This window comes from Lupinus angustifolius, chromosome LG11 (genome assembly GCF_001865875.1).
Source record: "Lupinus angustifolius cultivar Tanjil chromosome LG11, LupAngTanjil_v1.0, whole genome shotgun sequence".
Lineage (NCBI taxonomy): Eukaryota > Viridiplantae > Streptophyta > Magnoliopsida > Fabales > Fabaceae > Lupinus > Lupinus angustifolius.
This window is the reverse complement of record NC_032019.1, coordinates 19,437,558-19,454,012: the sequence shown is the minus strand read 5'-3', so window position 1 is coordinate 19,454,012 and position 16,455 is coordinate 19,437,558. Positions and strand designations below refer to the sequence as shown.

Genomic DNA, 16,455 nt, shown 5'->3' with positions numbered 1-16,455 from the left:
TACATAGAAAATATATACTTTTTGTTAAAGAAATGAGAACAAAAAATCACACGAATAGAAAACACAAATAAATTTAACATTTTTGCCAAATATTCAATCAAAATGTACAAAAATAATTAAGTTTCATCTTATTTGAAACACAATAGAAGTAAAAATTTAAAAATTTATTTATAATAGAGGAAACCCGCGGGTACCATTGTACTCGCGGGTACCCAGAAATACCGGCGAATACCTACACACGGGTACCCGTACGGGTACGGGCGTGGTATGAGTATTACTCTTCTATTTTGAAACGGGTAGCTACTACTCGTGCCCGCCCGTGCCCATTACCATCCCTAGACGAGATTTATATAGTACCAGAAAATCAAATATTCAATTTTTAGGAGCAACACTTATTAAAAAAAACAATTATGTACCCAGTAAAAAATTAATTCTTTACGATAAGGAATAACTTTTTTGATTAGAGGGGAAAAAAGATTCAGATAAAGCAAAGTTTGATCCAGGTACAAAAACTAGGATGAAATGCTAAGAGGCTGATATATGAAGATTAGGCTAAAAATGCAAATAGCCAAACAGTGACAAAAATCACACCATTACTTGAAATGAATTTTTTCTTCCAAATGTTGGTATTTGTAGGGCTATCTATACAAGGTTTATTATACAAAATTAAACATAAAAATGGCAATAATTTGCCTAGTGAAAAAATATTCCAACATGCTTGAATCCCAGATGGTACATTATTTAATGGGTATTTTCTCAGGGTCTTCGTTAATTATACCCAACATATTATTTTGCATAAATTGATATGGTTACAACAATGCAAAAATGAGCTCGTGGTGCACCCAAACTGTTTGGTGGAAAACTTGTATGTCATTATAAAAGAAGTCTTCTTATATCACTGAAGTTTGATTGCAAAGCTGAGATAAATGTACCTGCAAAATAGAGGTAAAACAACATAAGACATAAGCCTCCCTGTAAGACAGTGTACCTTAATGTATCTACCCACATTTAACCAATATTAGAATGTAAATATACAAACTTCTTCATCAGTGGTTAATTATGTTTTGTTTATGAGTTAAATTATGTCATTATTTAGTTATATAAGTTAGAGGATAAGTCTCGGCGCAACGGCAAGGTTGCTTGCCTCATGACCTGGAAAATCCAGGAAACAGTCTCTTTGTTCGCAAAGGTAAGGTTGCGTACATATAGCTTAACTAGACCCCACTTGGTGGGAGCCTCCTGCACTGAGCCACCCTTTTGTTAGGAGTTTAATATTCATGCGCTGTCAGTGTAAAGAAAGTTGTTTAGACAGTCAATCCACGATGTTTGTTAAAACATGAACGTAGATGGTGGACTGACTGTGTAAACAAACTCTTACACTATGAGCGCATATACATTAAACTATTTTTTAGGTAAATAAGTTATATGATGAATAGAAATGGAAAACATGCAGAGCCTAGCACAATTTAACCACCCAAGAAAAGCTTTAACAAAGCATTTCATATCATGCATCAACAAACATACAAATAAATTATATATGCAAAAACTATTCATGTGTTCATTGCAATGAATATATGATAATACATTCTATATTAGATCCTATGACTCTGATCAGCATTGCAACTTCAGAAACCAGAAGACATTAATGTAACAGCAATCAAATTTCTTCCTACTTTTGATTGGCTAACTCAAGTATCTGATTACACATTTACTACACATACCTCCAACTTTTCCATCGAATACGCGGTGATCTGCAGATAATGTTAAGTTCATCTTATTGACAACTGATGGCTTCTCAATTCCTAGCAAATAATATAACCCATGTCAAAACAACTTAGATTTTAGCATTAAGTGGCATGAAATAACATCAATATATTCATACCATCAGATCCAATTACTGGTTCCACAACTTTGTTGCCTCTACCTACAGCAAGAATGCAAGCCTGCAGCATATGAGAAACAAGTCATTAAAAAACAGCCGTAAAAGCAAAGAAAGAATTACTTCGAACATTTTGTAGTCCACAAGGGTCTACAATTATGTAACTACTCTCAGAATAATAGACCAGGCTTTCTAGTAAATCAGAAATCCAATGTCATCTTTCCGGTCTTTTATTGTTTTTAACCCATCCTTATGCAAAGAATCATTTTCGTCGCCATAGTGTATTATACAGTACAGGAAATAGAAGTTTGTTTTGTCCTTAGCAAAAAACAAAATAGGGAACATGTAAGAGAATGGGAGTAATTTCATGAAGGGTCTGCTACTAGAGTGACTATTAAAAAATATTGTAACCTGAAATCGCGAGTTATCTTTTCTTTCTTCCTTCTTATAACAAAAATCATATTAGGCAACTACAATCCTTGGTTCACCATGTTAGTTTAATTCTTCATTGCTATAGTAAATCATATTATTAGAAAAAAAATACAATTTGGTCTTTCATCTTTACAAAATGAATACAATGTTGGAAGTAAAAGAAGAACGGTAAGAAACCATGACATTTTAAAAACAACAACCGAGCCTTAATCACACTATGTAGACATTTTTAAAAATGTGAAATAATTGTGTAGAAACTTGCTTATGAAGAAAAAATATGTATCTAATTATGGGTGTGTCATCGGTGACTACTGGCTGGAATGGACCTGCAAATGGTATATTCACAGTCTACTTGGCCACATTGACCCTATATGGTAAAGTTTATACAATTGCAAGCAGTTTTGCTCTTATATAAGGCTAGTAAATTAGATGCTTTAAGAGCAAGTGTGTGCGCACATGTGTGTAGGTGTTAGAGAGAGAGAATAAAACCTGTGGGGGGTTTATAATAGCACAAAATTTGTCCACAGGAAACATTCCTAAGTTTGAAATGCTGCATTGAGGCATTGTACAAGGTTCAGTCATTGTTTTTCGCACAATAATGCTTTTAAAAAAGTAATGATGGATGGGTAGTTTCCAAGTCCACATGACAACTCATGTAGTAAACTCACCTAAAAGTCCCACCTTGGAACTCATGTGGCGCCAACTTGCCTGCACGCGCCTTTGCAGCTAGCTCTTTGACCTGAAATACCAAAACATCATCAACGTCGTCCAAGAAAACAAGACAAGAACATTACTTTCCAATATACTAGTTTATTTAGAAAGACTCTTAGGGTCCGTTTGCGAGTTGGATTTTGGAGGAAAAGGAAGGCTTGAGAGTCACGAAATACACTTGTGTGTTGGCTCCGAAGCCTTCCTTTCCTTCCCCTCCAAAATCTAACTCGCAAACATACCCTTAATGCCCAAATTTAACACAGATGAGAAGTCCAAAGAAAGTCATTAACCAAAAACTCACAGAAATGAATTTAGATTACCTCTGAGGAGATAGCAGATATGGTCTTTTGATCAGCATTTCTTATTATAGGAGTCATCAATCCCTATAGCCACACAACATGTTTGAGTGCTTTGTAAAATAACAGTAACAGTTTAAACAGTATCAATTACCTTTTCAGTGGCAACTGCTATTGATATGTCAACAGAATCACTTAAAATGACCTCACCCTTCTCATCATTCCAGTATGCTGCCATAATTTAAATTGGATTTAGCATTAGAAACTCCTATGCAGAATAATACAGTTTTAAGAGTAGGAAAGAAAATTGAAAAGAGCCATTACAAACATATGGGCACTAAAGAATACACCAAGCCAAAAATGAAGCATGAGTCACAATCTACTAGGATCGAAGCACATGCTTGTTAATATAATATATCTACAATAACTTAAGCTCATATTACTCCAAAATAGATGACATGTTGGATATAAAATCCAGAGAAATGGACAAGATGTAAAAAGCCAGTGATAACAATTTGGTCGTTTTACTAGCTTAATATTAAAATTGTGTTTCTTCATAAATAGTCTGTTGAGGAAGTTTATATGGATCAGCCACTTGGAATTGTTTCTCAGGGGTAGTCTAGGTTAGTGTGTCGCCTTTACAGCCTTTCAGTCATGGTTTGGTAGGTTCAACAGTTTGCCATGATTCACAGTGAAGTGGATCATTTTATATTCAATCGCCATTATTGACATAATCAGAGCATGTATCCAGAACTAGAAGAACCCAAAAATAGCTCCCATACATACAGGATGCTTTTAGAAGACTATTAAAAGCAATATGTCGTTTTTTCTACACCTCAGAGAAGGTAAAATACTACATGAACTTCAAAACATATGTGCAATAAGATGGAACAGAAGCCAAACCTCTATTAAAATTAATAGTAGAACCCCTTGTCCCGACGACAGGTATACAAAAATATAACGAATTGATAGAAAAATCTGAGGAAAATTATTTACCGTTTGCTTCTGGAACATTTCTGAGAGCAGATGCTACAACTTTGATAATAATGTCATTCACTGAAACTTTAATGTCATACTGCTCTGCAATCAAGGGGCAGGATAAAGAATATACCAGATTACAAATGCATCATGACCAAGAGAAATACAGTTTACTAGTCCATACCTTTAAGATCTTTTCTAAGGGAAAGAAGAGGATCTAGTATAACATCTGATAAATGCCAATGAAAAATTATATCGATTAATCAGTGCACAATGATTAGTTTGACAAATATTGACATGCATGTGGCATTACGGAACACAAACCTGATGATAAGTATAAGTGCGGTGTATTTTGTTTCGATTCCAATAACCTCTTGGCAATCACCTGCAGAACAGTAAAAATTTTACAGACAAGTTGTTGTATAGAGCGAGTGTGTGGAAGCATAGTTGAAAATTGACCCTTCATTAGTTGTCAAATTTCCTGAGTACTCATGTAGTTGAGACATAAATATAACAGATATGACATCCAAAAGCAATATAAAAAAATGTTCCCTGAATATCTGCATGTATAACAACGACCAAGGATATTCTTTGAGGGGAAAGTTGCTTAACACAGTAAACAGATGCCATAGAAATAATCCTGGCCTAAAGTAGGCTTAAGGAAGGAAAATCATTTCCCCAAATGTTCAAATATTTAATTTAACGCCTAACAACCGACACCAAGCAGTGGCTGCATAGAGTTCCTTTTGCGAATATTGTTATATATCCTTATTTAGGAATAACTTTTATCACCATGATCCCTGACAGAATTGAAGAACCTTAATTATCTTTGAATAAAAAATTCAATGGACCTACCTTGCGAATTTGACTATTAGGAAAATCTTCATAAACATTTGATTGCTTTAAGTCAGACTTTGACTCTTGTGATGCCGTAACTTGTTGATGAGATGTCTTTTCTTTAGAAGAAGCGGGTTTTGGAGACAATTTTCCTGACTTAATTGCAGAAAGAACATCCCCTTTCAGTAGGGTTCCAAGAGGACCAGATGCATTCAACGTCGAAGCATCCAATCCATATTCGGCAATTAGCAACTTAGCAGCTGGACTGATCCTTATTGTATTGCTTTTGTGTGCTTTGACCTCACTTTTAGTCTCACTTTGGGTAACCTTCTGTTGGGTTGTTGAACTGCTGCTTACAGAATTCTTTACGGCATCAATATCATTTGCATCTTCAACCTTGTACAGCATCAGACAGCATAAGTATTTTTAAAGACTCCGGTGCTTTTCATGACAAAAGCAAATAATAACATTTTGGTAAACCAATCAGTAGATATTATGTCCTCAGACCCTTTTGTTTGTGTTTCAAAATAAGATAAATAAATAAATTGTTAGGCCTCATCCCTCACCGTAACACATTTCACATTGCATTGGCAAAAGAAGTTGCAAAGTCGTTAAAGAATTTTCACACTTACTGTTATCGCAATAGCTTGTCCAACAGCCACTTCTTTTGAACCTTCTGGTACAAGTATCTTGGCCAGGTACCTAGTACCAACATTAAGCACAGAAGAAACAAATGCTTACATATCCAACAAGGAACACAACCGTACCAAACAAACATAATATTTACAACGAATCGCTTTCAGCATATGGAAAGATTATATTACCCCTCTTCAAGAGTTTCGAATTCAAGGGTAGCTTTGTCTGTCTCTATCTCACATAATATGTCACCTACTTCAATCTATTAGGTAAAGTAGATGTTAAGACATAGTAGACAAAAAATGGATGTCAATGAGTATTCACATCCCCAGACTTCACAATATTGAGAAAAATAGATGAAAAAGGGAATCTAATTCAAAACCTTATTTTAAAACATAACTCACCTTGTCTCCTTCTTTTTTCCTCCATTTAACAATGTTTCCTTGGTCCTGTACATAAAATATTTAAAAACTAACACTTCCATAGAGGGAAAGAAAATTCATATCGGCAATAGGAACAAAGCATCGAAGTGTTCTCACCATTGTAGGGGACAAAGCTGGCATTTCAAGAAGGATATGAGGTGGAAGTTCAGATGCATTAATCTTGGTAGAAGTTGATTCTAGTTTTGTCTCCTCATTTGTCGTATCCTGACCAGTTGGTTTCTTTTCTTCAACCCCGGTCTCTCCCCCCACAGAAGCAGGGACGTTTTGAATATCATTTTCATCCTCAACCTTGTCAAGACCCAAAAGTTAAAAATTACATCAATAAAAAAATTTAAAAACGGATATCAACCAAAATCCTACAAATTTATAGTCTTAAATCAACTGATTTATGTACCCCGAAAAAATCAACTAAACTAAACATTTAATATTTATGATATACCAAAATCACAAGATTTAAGCTATAGAATTTCTTGAGGACCGCTGAAAACTGGAATAGATTTCATATCTTCAATTTGCAACTAAATTTAAGAAGACCAAAGTTTATGTTATATAAGTCCAATGATAGTGTCTCTCTGTGTGTGACTATGTGTATTTAATTTTTGTCCACAATTCAGACACAACTTTTATTAAATTGGTGCAGACAAAAGTTAAAGCAAGTAATACTTCAGATCACTGGAGGCAGAGGGTAACTTGTGAGGTGTTTATTTAGACCTTAAAAGCAAGAAAGGAACAAATAGATACATAAAAGGAAAACAATTGATAAACAAGAGTAAGCACTTGTCTATAATAGACACTTTCATTTCTAGAATACAGTATGAATGAAGTAAATTTTGCAATGGTTTGCACAACATAATGATGCAAGAATCAAAACTTCATGATGACTCACTGTTATTGCAATTGGTTGACCAACAGGCACGTCCTTTGAACCTTCAGGTACCAATATCTTAGCCAGAAATCTGCAGAAACCATCCAATTACCTCAACAAATTAATAGTGAACTAAAATTGGCATGTTTCATATATATTCTCTAGGGCCGAAATCAGTGAAGTACACTGAACCTTGATTTTATAGAGAACTATAATGGGAAATAACAAAAAATGAAATGGGAAAAAACTGTCGTATGCAGTTCAACTTACAGAAGGAATTTAGGAAGAAAAACTAGAATAGAAGGATTAGGAAATTACCCCTCTTCAAGACTTTCAAATTCAAGAGTAGCTTTGTCAGTTTCAATTTCACACAGTACATCACCCACTTCTATCTGTTACATTAATCAGTAAAAGGGAAAAAACAAATTAAAAGCAATCACCAAAATGAAAGAATCAAAACAAACAGAACTGTGATTTACAACCATTGAAGGTAAGAATGGTCTATCTTAACTGACCTTATCTCCTTCTTTCTTCCTCCATTTCGCAATGTTACCTTGGGTCTGAAACCATGACACGAGGTCAACAACACTATAGTGACAAGAGAGAGAGAGAGAGAGAGAGAGAGAGAGAGAAATTTGTAACCAAAGCTCACCATTGTAGGAGATAAAGCTGGCATCCCCAGGACCTCATGGGAAAAGTCTATCAAAGGGAGATGAAAATTATCAATACATGACCGGATGCACATGACATAACATATGCAGATTATGCTCTTTAATGACCAAAGTTTTGTTAAAATATCAAAAATAGCTAAACTAATCAAATGCATATAGACACACCATCTAGACAAGACAAGCCGTTTCTAAAATATAAACAGGGGGAAATGCCAAAAGATTTGGTAATAAATAGAAATTTAAGTATAAATAGAAAGGTTTCTTTGCAAAGCATCATGCTACATCCAGGATTTTAAATAGATGATATATGTTATGACCCAAAAATGTAATTAAAATCCAACACAATCTCTCAGCTACAGAATGGATATAGCACAATCCACATGAAAGCTGAACAACAGGAGCTTCCGTAACCAGTGGTAAGAAAATAACATTACATTATGAGAAGCATGCAAACATGTAAAGTGATCCATGAAAGCAAAACACAAAATAGATAGGAGATTTTCGGAACAAGAAACTAAAACAGTGTGCACCTGCAGAAGAGAAGCATCTGACATCAATCCACTGCCAAAAATATTGAAATGTCAGATAACATAATAGTTACGCTTCGAGGTGTTTTTTCATTTAAATACTGACCTTTGATTTCAAAGAACTATCACAAATTCCAGTGAGCCTAGACAAAGATGCAGGCCTGATAAACTTCGGCATTAGTGAACGGCAGATAACAATGTCGAAGGCAGGGAAGAAACATGAACTAAAAAGAAAAAAATTACATTGACCAGAAAAATCCAAGAAAGACGATACCAATCCCCCATCAGTCCATAAATTAAACTGGCTAGAGAGACTATAGAGTATCTGGAAAACCAAAGCTCAAACATGACTCATGCATCTAAATTGGATTGGACCAATTGATGCTGGATCGGGTTGGAACTTGAGTTGATCGATTCTATATTGGTTTGGTTTAACATTTTTATGGCGGAGGTCCAAGCCAGTCAGATTGGATTTAAAGACAAAAAACAGGCAATCTGATTCACAATTGTGATTAGGTGATCATAAAGAGAGACTACTTCAACCTCAATAATGATAATAAGATATTAACAATATTGGCTTCCATTTTCCAAAACTAAAATCCTTGTCTTCAATGTTCAAACTAACACCATAAATAAGAGGGGAAATAAGATAGGGACAAAAATATAAATTGCAGTTAATGAGAAAAAGTGCAGGTCAATGGATGCAACCTTTGATTGTCATCACCACCGACAGAAAGAATCCCAGAATTAGAAGTTCTGCATCAAGAAGATAATCCATGGTGATTTATTAGAACATTGGAAGCAGCATTATACAGAGGAAAAAGGCACTAAAACAGAATCATAATGGATAAGATTCTTTGAATGTTGAAAGCCTAACATTATTTAAAAAGTAGAAAAAACAAAAAATAGGGAATGTCAAGTTATATGTAGAGGATGGCACCGAATGTTACCTTCATGATATTTCTGCACAGGTGGATCAAATGCTACAATTAAAGTAAACATGACAGGACAAATAACAACACTAAGTAATAACTGGCACCAATTTAGATGACCGTTCCATTTACTTAATTGAAGCAGGACAATTTGCGCACGGTAGACAGACTCAGACAACAAGATCAAGAGCAAATAACATTATCCATGTACGGAAGAGTAAACCAACATCAAATCCTTTTCGTTTTACCACTCCGTTGACCATATTCATATTCGTTTTTATCATTATCATAAATATCTATTACCCTGCTAAATGCAATGAAGCTGAACAAAACAAGTACAGGTTTGTTTGGATGGATAGTTCAAATAACTGCTGACATATTTAATGAGCAAACATGCAAATTTGAAACAAGTGAACCATTCTCAATAAGAACTCATAGCATCTATATGGCTCTACAAGAAGGACAAGGGCACATCCAAATGGAGCATATGCCCATAAACTAGGAACCAATCCAATAAAAGAAACCCTAAATTGAGATACAAAAAGCCTGAACAAAGGAGTGAATGAAAAGAAATAATTAAACTTAAAGATATAAACTCATATTACTCTCCCCGCCTACTAGTCATCTAGTTGAGTGAGTAACAACTGACAGTAATTTCTAGAAGGACAGATCACAAAATTCACTTCAAATGTGATACCAAAGAAAAATAAATAAAAAACTTCAAATGCTATAACAAATACCAACCAACAACCAAAGCCTTCTCCAACTAAGTGGAGTCGAGTACATGGATTAGACGACACAAAAGTATTCTATCACAAACCATATTCTCAAAAATACATTTAGTTTTAAGTCCTTTTGAATGGTTTATCCTATAATAATTCTTGGTCTCCCTCTACCTCTAACTATTAGGCTATCCTCCATTTGATATACTTCTCAAACAAAGCTTCTATTGGTCTTCTCTTCACATGACCAAATCACCTAAGGTGAGATTCTACTATCTTTTCGTCAATATATGTCACCCCTAATTTCTCCCTAGTGCAATCATTGATGATCTTATATTGTCTTGTGTGTCCACTCATCTAATAAATTATTGTGGCCTCAAAAACACTAATTATTGGCTCTTTCATCCCGACATTGGGTACCATAAAGTGATGCAGGTCTTATAAGCTCAAGAGACGCCTTTCGATAAAAAATAACCCCAGACGACTAGAACTAGTTCTTTATTTCATCCACCCCTTGGATCCTAAAGCTTACATCTCCCTCCATTTCTCTATCGATGTGCATGATAATTCAAGAACTCGAAACCATGTGGCTCGTGGGATGGTGTGATCTCTGATTTTCATGTCTAAGCTAGTGTTAGTGCACTTCTTGCTAAACTTACACTTCATACACTAAATTTTACTTCTAATTGATCAAAATTCATGTGCTTCCATAGTCCTGGTGGGAGAATCGAAATATCTAAGGAGGGAATAAATAGTAAGGTTATGTATTGTGGTATTGGCTTCTGGATATGCTAAGTAAGCACATTCATACCAACGTAAAAAGCTAAAGGTTCAAAGTTGACCCTTGATGTAATCCTCTAGTTATATGGAAATCTTCTATGACCCAAGCATGGATTCTCACAAAAGTCCTAACCTCATCGTAGATATCTTTGATTACTCGTATGTAAGCGATATGGACTACTTAATTTTACGGGGTCTTTCATAAGACTCTTGTCACCCTATTGTAGAACATTTCAAAACTAATTAGTACCATGTGAAAACCCTTTTGCTTGATCCAAAACCTCTCCACAATCTTTGCATAGGGTATATTTTCCATGATTGACCTGGCTAGCATAAAGCAGAATTGATTCTTGGTGAACTTACATTTCATATACTCAATTTTACTTCTACTTATCCATGTCATTCCAAAGTTTGTCTCCACAAGTCTACCTTACTAATTATTCCCTCCCTAGATCTCTCAATTCTCCTACTAGGACTATACCATCTGCAAAAAGCATGCATTGTGGTACTAGCTCTCAGATATGTTAAATAAAGTTAATAAACACATCCAAAGCCAAGGTAAAAATATAAAGGATTGTTGACCCTTGATGCAATGATGTCGTTATTTGGACTATGACTCAACCATGTGTTATCACACTAGTCTTAACCCTATCATACACATATTTGATTGCTCAAGTATAAGCGACGTGGACTCCTTTCTTCCCCAAACACCTAGAGTATTTCATGGGATTTCTCTTGGCACAATATTATAGGCCATTTCCAAATCAATAAAAACCATGTATAGACCCCTTTGCTTCCTCAAATACATCTTCATCAATCTTTGAATAAGGTATATTGCCTCCATGATTGACCTGACTAGCATAATGCCAATTGGTTCTATGAAATGTCAGTATCTTAATCTCCATTTCTCTTGGTTTCGTAGTATGACTCCTAAGCTTAATAATCTCAATGCAATTAACAAGATCTCATATATCTCCCATGTTCTTATAAAAACGAATCAAATTGTATATCCTCCATTCATCTTCCATTCTCTTCTACCTCGTTAAACATCTCTTTACGCCATCGAAAACCCGAGCACTAACACCCCCAATTCATTTTTTCCACACACAAAAACACAAAAAGAAAAAAAAAACACAATTGATGATCCAACACAACAGGGTCACATAGATTAAAAAACAAGAGCAACCCAATTGATAATTGAAGAAAAAAGAATGACCCATAAGGTGAAAACTCTGAACCCAATGAAGATAACAGAAAAAAAAACTAAACTTTACAATAAAATGAAGGATGAACATAAGAGAGAGAGAAGGGTACCTGGAAATGGATCTGGTGGAGTATGTGTAAGAGAGGAGACGAAGGGAACGAGAAAAGTTGAGAGGGTGACGAAGGCGTGAAAGTGCCATTGTCGGAAAACTCAAATGGCTGCGTTTGTTTTGGTTCCGAGTATGTTGTTGTCAAAATTGTTTATGTATTACTACTTATTTATTACTGTTTAATGTAGGTTTCACCAACTTATAGTTATGTTATTATTAACTAAAATCCTTAAAAATAATGAATTATAGTCAAACTAAATGCTCGATTCAATAAATACTTGTTGGGAAGTATTAGTTTTTTTAACTGGTCAAGACAGGTCCTTGTTGTTAACAATAAACTGTACACCTTCATCTAAGAATAGGGATGGCAACGGGCACGGGTAGTAGCTACCCGCTACCCGTTTTAAAATAGAAAAGTAATACTCATACCCGCCCGTACCCGTACGGATACCCGTGAGCGGGTATTTGCGGGTAGTTCTGGGTACCCGCGGGTAGAACGGGTATCCGCGGGTTTCCTCTATTATAAATAATTTTTAAATTTTTTACTTCTATTGTGTTTCAAATAACATGAAACTTAATTATTTTTGTACCTTTTGATTAAATATTTTGCTAAAATGCTAAATTTATTGGTGGTTTCCATTTGTGTGATTTTTTGTTCTCATTTTTAAAAAAAATAATATATATTTTCTTTGTAAAACATGTGTGTTTCTATACTTTCTATACATGTAATAATATTTGTAGGGTGTTTCATCACCAAACTCATTAAAATATGTAAACAAAGTAAAAGGAAAAAATATACATAGTGTAATAAATGTTAGAATAATATATGTTTTATTTTAATTAAATATAATATATTAATTATCTAAATAACGGGTACCTGCGGGTACGGGTACCATAATACCCGTACCCGCCCGTATGTACTACGGGTATTTTTAAAAACCCGTTTATAATACCCGCGGGTACCCGTTTGTGACCCGTACCCGTGCCCGTACGGGTTTTACCCGCGGGTACCCACGGGTACGGGTTTTTTTGCCATCCCTATCTAAGAAACAATAAAATGTACACATGGTCATGTGGAGGTTTGGGTGTAATTATATATATATGTCTGTGAAAATAATCGATAAAATCGTGACAATATATTAAATATTTAATTATAATTAAAATTTAATCATTAATGATAACATAAAAAATATAAATACATTTTTTTTGAATATAATGTATTTTATATGTCTTTATACAAAATTTTCTTTAATATGTTTGTACTTACTATTACAAGTGCATTACAATGCCTCATTCTGAAACTGAATCAGAAAAATGTAGTTGTATGGATTTTCAATGTAGTTGCATTTAAATTGTATCATGCTATATCGTATCTAATTTAATAATATTTTTTAATTACAAAAATTTTACATTACAACAACCGAAGTACAATTTAAAACGTACAATTTAAAACATTTTTTAGTGGTCACAATAACCTAATTCAAAACATACCATCATAATTTAAAACATTGTATGCAAGTGATAAAATTATTTTTTATTTGGATTATTTTCATTACAATTTATCACTATTAGATATAGGAGAAGTTATTTAATTTTCCATGGGAGCATATATTTTGCGTGACCCAAGTGTCATCAACCGTGAGTAAGTGTCTCTCTTGAAACTGCGCGAATAACTCTGCCGCTAAGGGAAGTTCGTATAGTGTTTGAGACTTCTCGACCAGTTAGAGTTCCTAAAGGAGTTAATGATGAGGTGCCTATAATAACAATAATGAAGATGGGTATTTTGGCCCCTGGATGTTAGTGCAACATAATAAATTTAAATGCAAACAACAAGGCATACATGTGGAAAAGGAGGAGAATTAAAAGGGAACCATCAGAATAATGAATACCCGAAACATAAAAAAGAAATAGTAATGACTATGCGTAGTTTCGAGGCTCGAGAAAGTAAAGAATCTCAAGCTTTAGAGAAAGAGACTACTAAGCTCCAAGCCCAACAACTATCGGTCCTGAAAAGAAATGTGGATGTTGGGTCGAGTAAGGTAGTAAATATCATTCAAGGATCTACTAAATGTTAGGTATCAGTGGTTACAATACACCTAGAAGGGGGTTGAATAGGTGTCGCGGTTAGAATAGCCGCTTTTCGAAACTCAACAATTTATGCTGAATCACCCCTAATTAATCGATTACAGGATGAAGATAATCGATTAACAGAACAATCTTAATCGATTAACAAAAACAGTTCTAATCGATTAACATAAACAATTTTAACCGATTAACAGAAACAGGATAATCGATTAACGCAACAGTTTTAATCGATTAAACAGAAACAGTAAGCTATTACAGAAAACGATTAATTGCAGAACAGTTAACCGATAATGGAACGAATAACAGAGCTTACAGATTTTGTATCAGAGCAACATCCAGTATAGCATAAGAACAGAATGTATCAATTGAATTCACTATACCAAATAATCGATTGAAAACAGTAAAGAGAGAGAGAAAAAACAAATCCTGCAACGCGAATTTTTATCCTGGTTCGTTTGCTGTCCACTGCAAACTACATCCAGGCCTCCCGGCTGACTTGAGAGATTTCCTTCACTATAACCGAATCAATGTAATTTACATACACATTATCCAATTACAACACTTAGCAAATGACAAGAAAACAAAGAAACTATTCAATGGTTTGACTCCCTTCCTACCGACAAAGAAAACGTTTCTTTCGGAGTAGCCCCAGTGAAAGAATCGCTGTTCTTTCCTTGTCTTACACTCTAAGCAATTATGAAGAAACACTTAATCTCTAACGGTGATAAGACACCACAAGATTCCCTTTACAACAATTACACAACAATTACAAGAGTAAAATAAAGCTATTACAAAGCTCAAATATAACAAGAAGGCTTTACTCTAATGCACACCTAATACAAACTCATATGAAATGACAAGTATTAGTTATGAAAACAGAAGTTACAGAATCATAAAACTTCATGAAAAACGCATCAAAATATGCATGAACATGTGAGGGAAAACATGAGAAATTATAACATGAAATGCACTCAATCCTAAAGCATAGAATCTCTCATTTCTAAACTCACAAATGCACTTAACAAATAGATGCAACAATTAACACGTAAAATGCTCTAACTCTCTAATAAATGCAACATGCAACTTATGAGATTAATTCTGAAAACGCAGTTTATAAAGAATCAGTCCAGAACCCCAGATAATCGATTAAATGCCATCTTAATCGATTAACGTGATTCAAAATGTTAACTGATTCTGTTTTTCAAGTTTTCAGTTACAACAACTTAACAAACAGTTAGGTTAATCGATTAACGTAATGCCTTAATCGATTAACAACATTTAAAAACGTGTTCCAGTAGCAACCACTTTTCACAGCAGTTGGGTTAATCGATTAAAGGATTGGTTAATCGATTAACAACAATTAAAATGTGTATTTTTAAATACAAAACATCAAATACGTTATGCACTTAGATGATACATGTTTAACACTTAGTTTATGCCTAGAATGCACATATACATGTATTTATGTAATGCATGAACATATTATGAATGACATATCTCATGGATGAAATGATTTAAAAGATATATGCATATGAGACATGTATTAGGTGCCCTAAGCCTTCGACTCAACTTAAACTAGAATCTAGTCTAAGCCTAGTACCAAATAAAGACTTAAGCACGTTGATTTGTTGGTGATCTTCAAGCTCTTTTAGGCACAAGTTGTCCTCATCAAAACCATGACATTCAAGGAGAGCTTTTCAAAGTGTTCCTCTTGACATGCACACTTTCAATCTCCCCCTTTTTGATGATGACAAACACTACATCAAGTTCATCAATTGAAATAACAATTGCTTGATGAATAAGCTTGAAGATTGTGTTGGCAAGGTTGATGGAATGCGCACATTTATCGGAAGCTGTTATAACGATCAACCTGCACAGTTTAGAAACAACAAAACAACCTTTCTCCCCCTTTTGACATTATCAAAAAGATAACCCAGGTCAAAAAAGCTAGGAAGAGATATTAGTTAATCATAAAACAAAGTTAATGAATTAATTTGGGTTTTAACAAATTAACCTGTTTCATTTTTCGGTAAATTGAACAAATGCGCTTGATTTGACAAAAAAATAGCTAATAGGAAATGAGAATGGCATACAAGATTTGAAAAAAGGAGAGACATGTCCATTATGCAAGCATTTAAAACATGGAATGATTAAACATATATGTAAGCCATTTTTTTTTGGATGATACCACTTGTTAGGTACTTGTTAGAATTTCAATAGACAATTTTCATTTTAAAGCATATTTCAATCATTCAATTTTAATGCATAGTTAAGACATGTTCAAGATTCATGCAAAAACATATTCTATTTAACATAATTAACAAGGATCAATATATTTACCTTGCTTA

General features: G+C 34.2%; 1 protein-coding gene across 2 annotated transcripts; it reads right to left on the bottom strand.

Annotated features, from left to right (window-relative positions):
* LOC109360963 (dihydrolipoyllysine-residue acetyltransferase component 1 of pyruvate dehydrogenase complex, mitochondrial-like) lies at window positions 542–12,187 on the bottom strand. Of its 2 annotated transcripts, none has more exons than XM_019606213.1 (23): window positions 12,024–12,187; window positions 8,984–9,031; window positions 8,382–8,436; window positions 8,279–8,309; window positions 7,730–7,776; window positions 7,593–7,637; window positions 7,393–7,469; window positions 7,099–7,165; window positions 6,309–6,500; window positions 6,174–6,218; window positions 5,958–6,031; window positions 5,766–5,835; window positions 5,152–5,529; window positions 4,621–4,681; window positions 4,481–4,525; window positions 4,315–4,398; window positions 3,473–3,549; window positions 3,343–3,405; window positions 2,980–3,050; window positions 2,801–2,861; window positions 1,883–1,943; window positions 1,722–1,802; window positions 542–932 (listed from the first exon to the last, which is right to left on the bottom strand). In XM_019606213.1, the coding sequence occupies exons 1-23, from the start codon at window positions 12,110–12,112 to the stop codon at window positions 874–876; spliced, it is 1,881 nt and encodes a 626-aa protein (XP_019461758.1). In that variant the 5' UTR covers window positions 12,113–12,187; the 3' UTR covers window positions 542–873. The 2 variants fall into 2 exon arrangements, with proteins under 2 accessions (XP_019461758.1, XP_019461757.1); XM_019606212.1 differs by having other exon boundaries at window positions 566–932; window positions 7,099–7,168; window positions 7,396–7,469; window positions 12,024–12,186.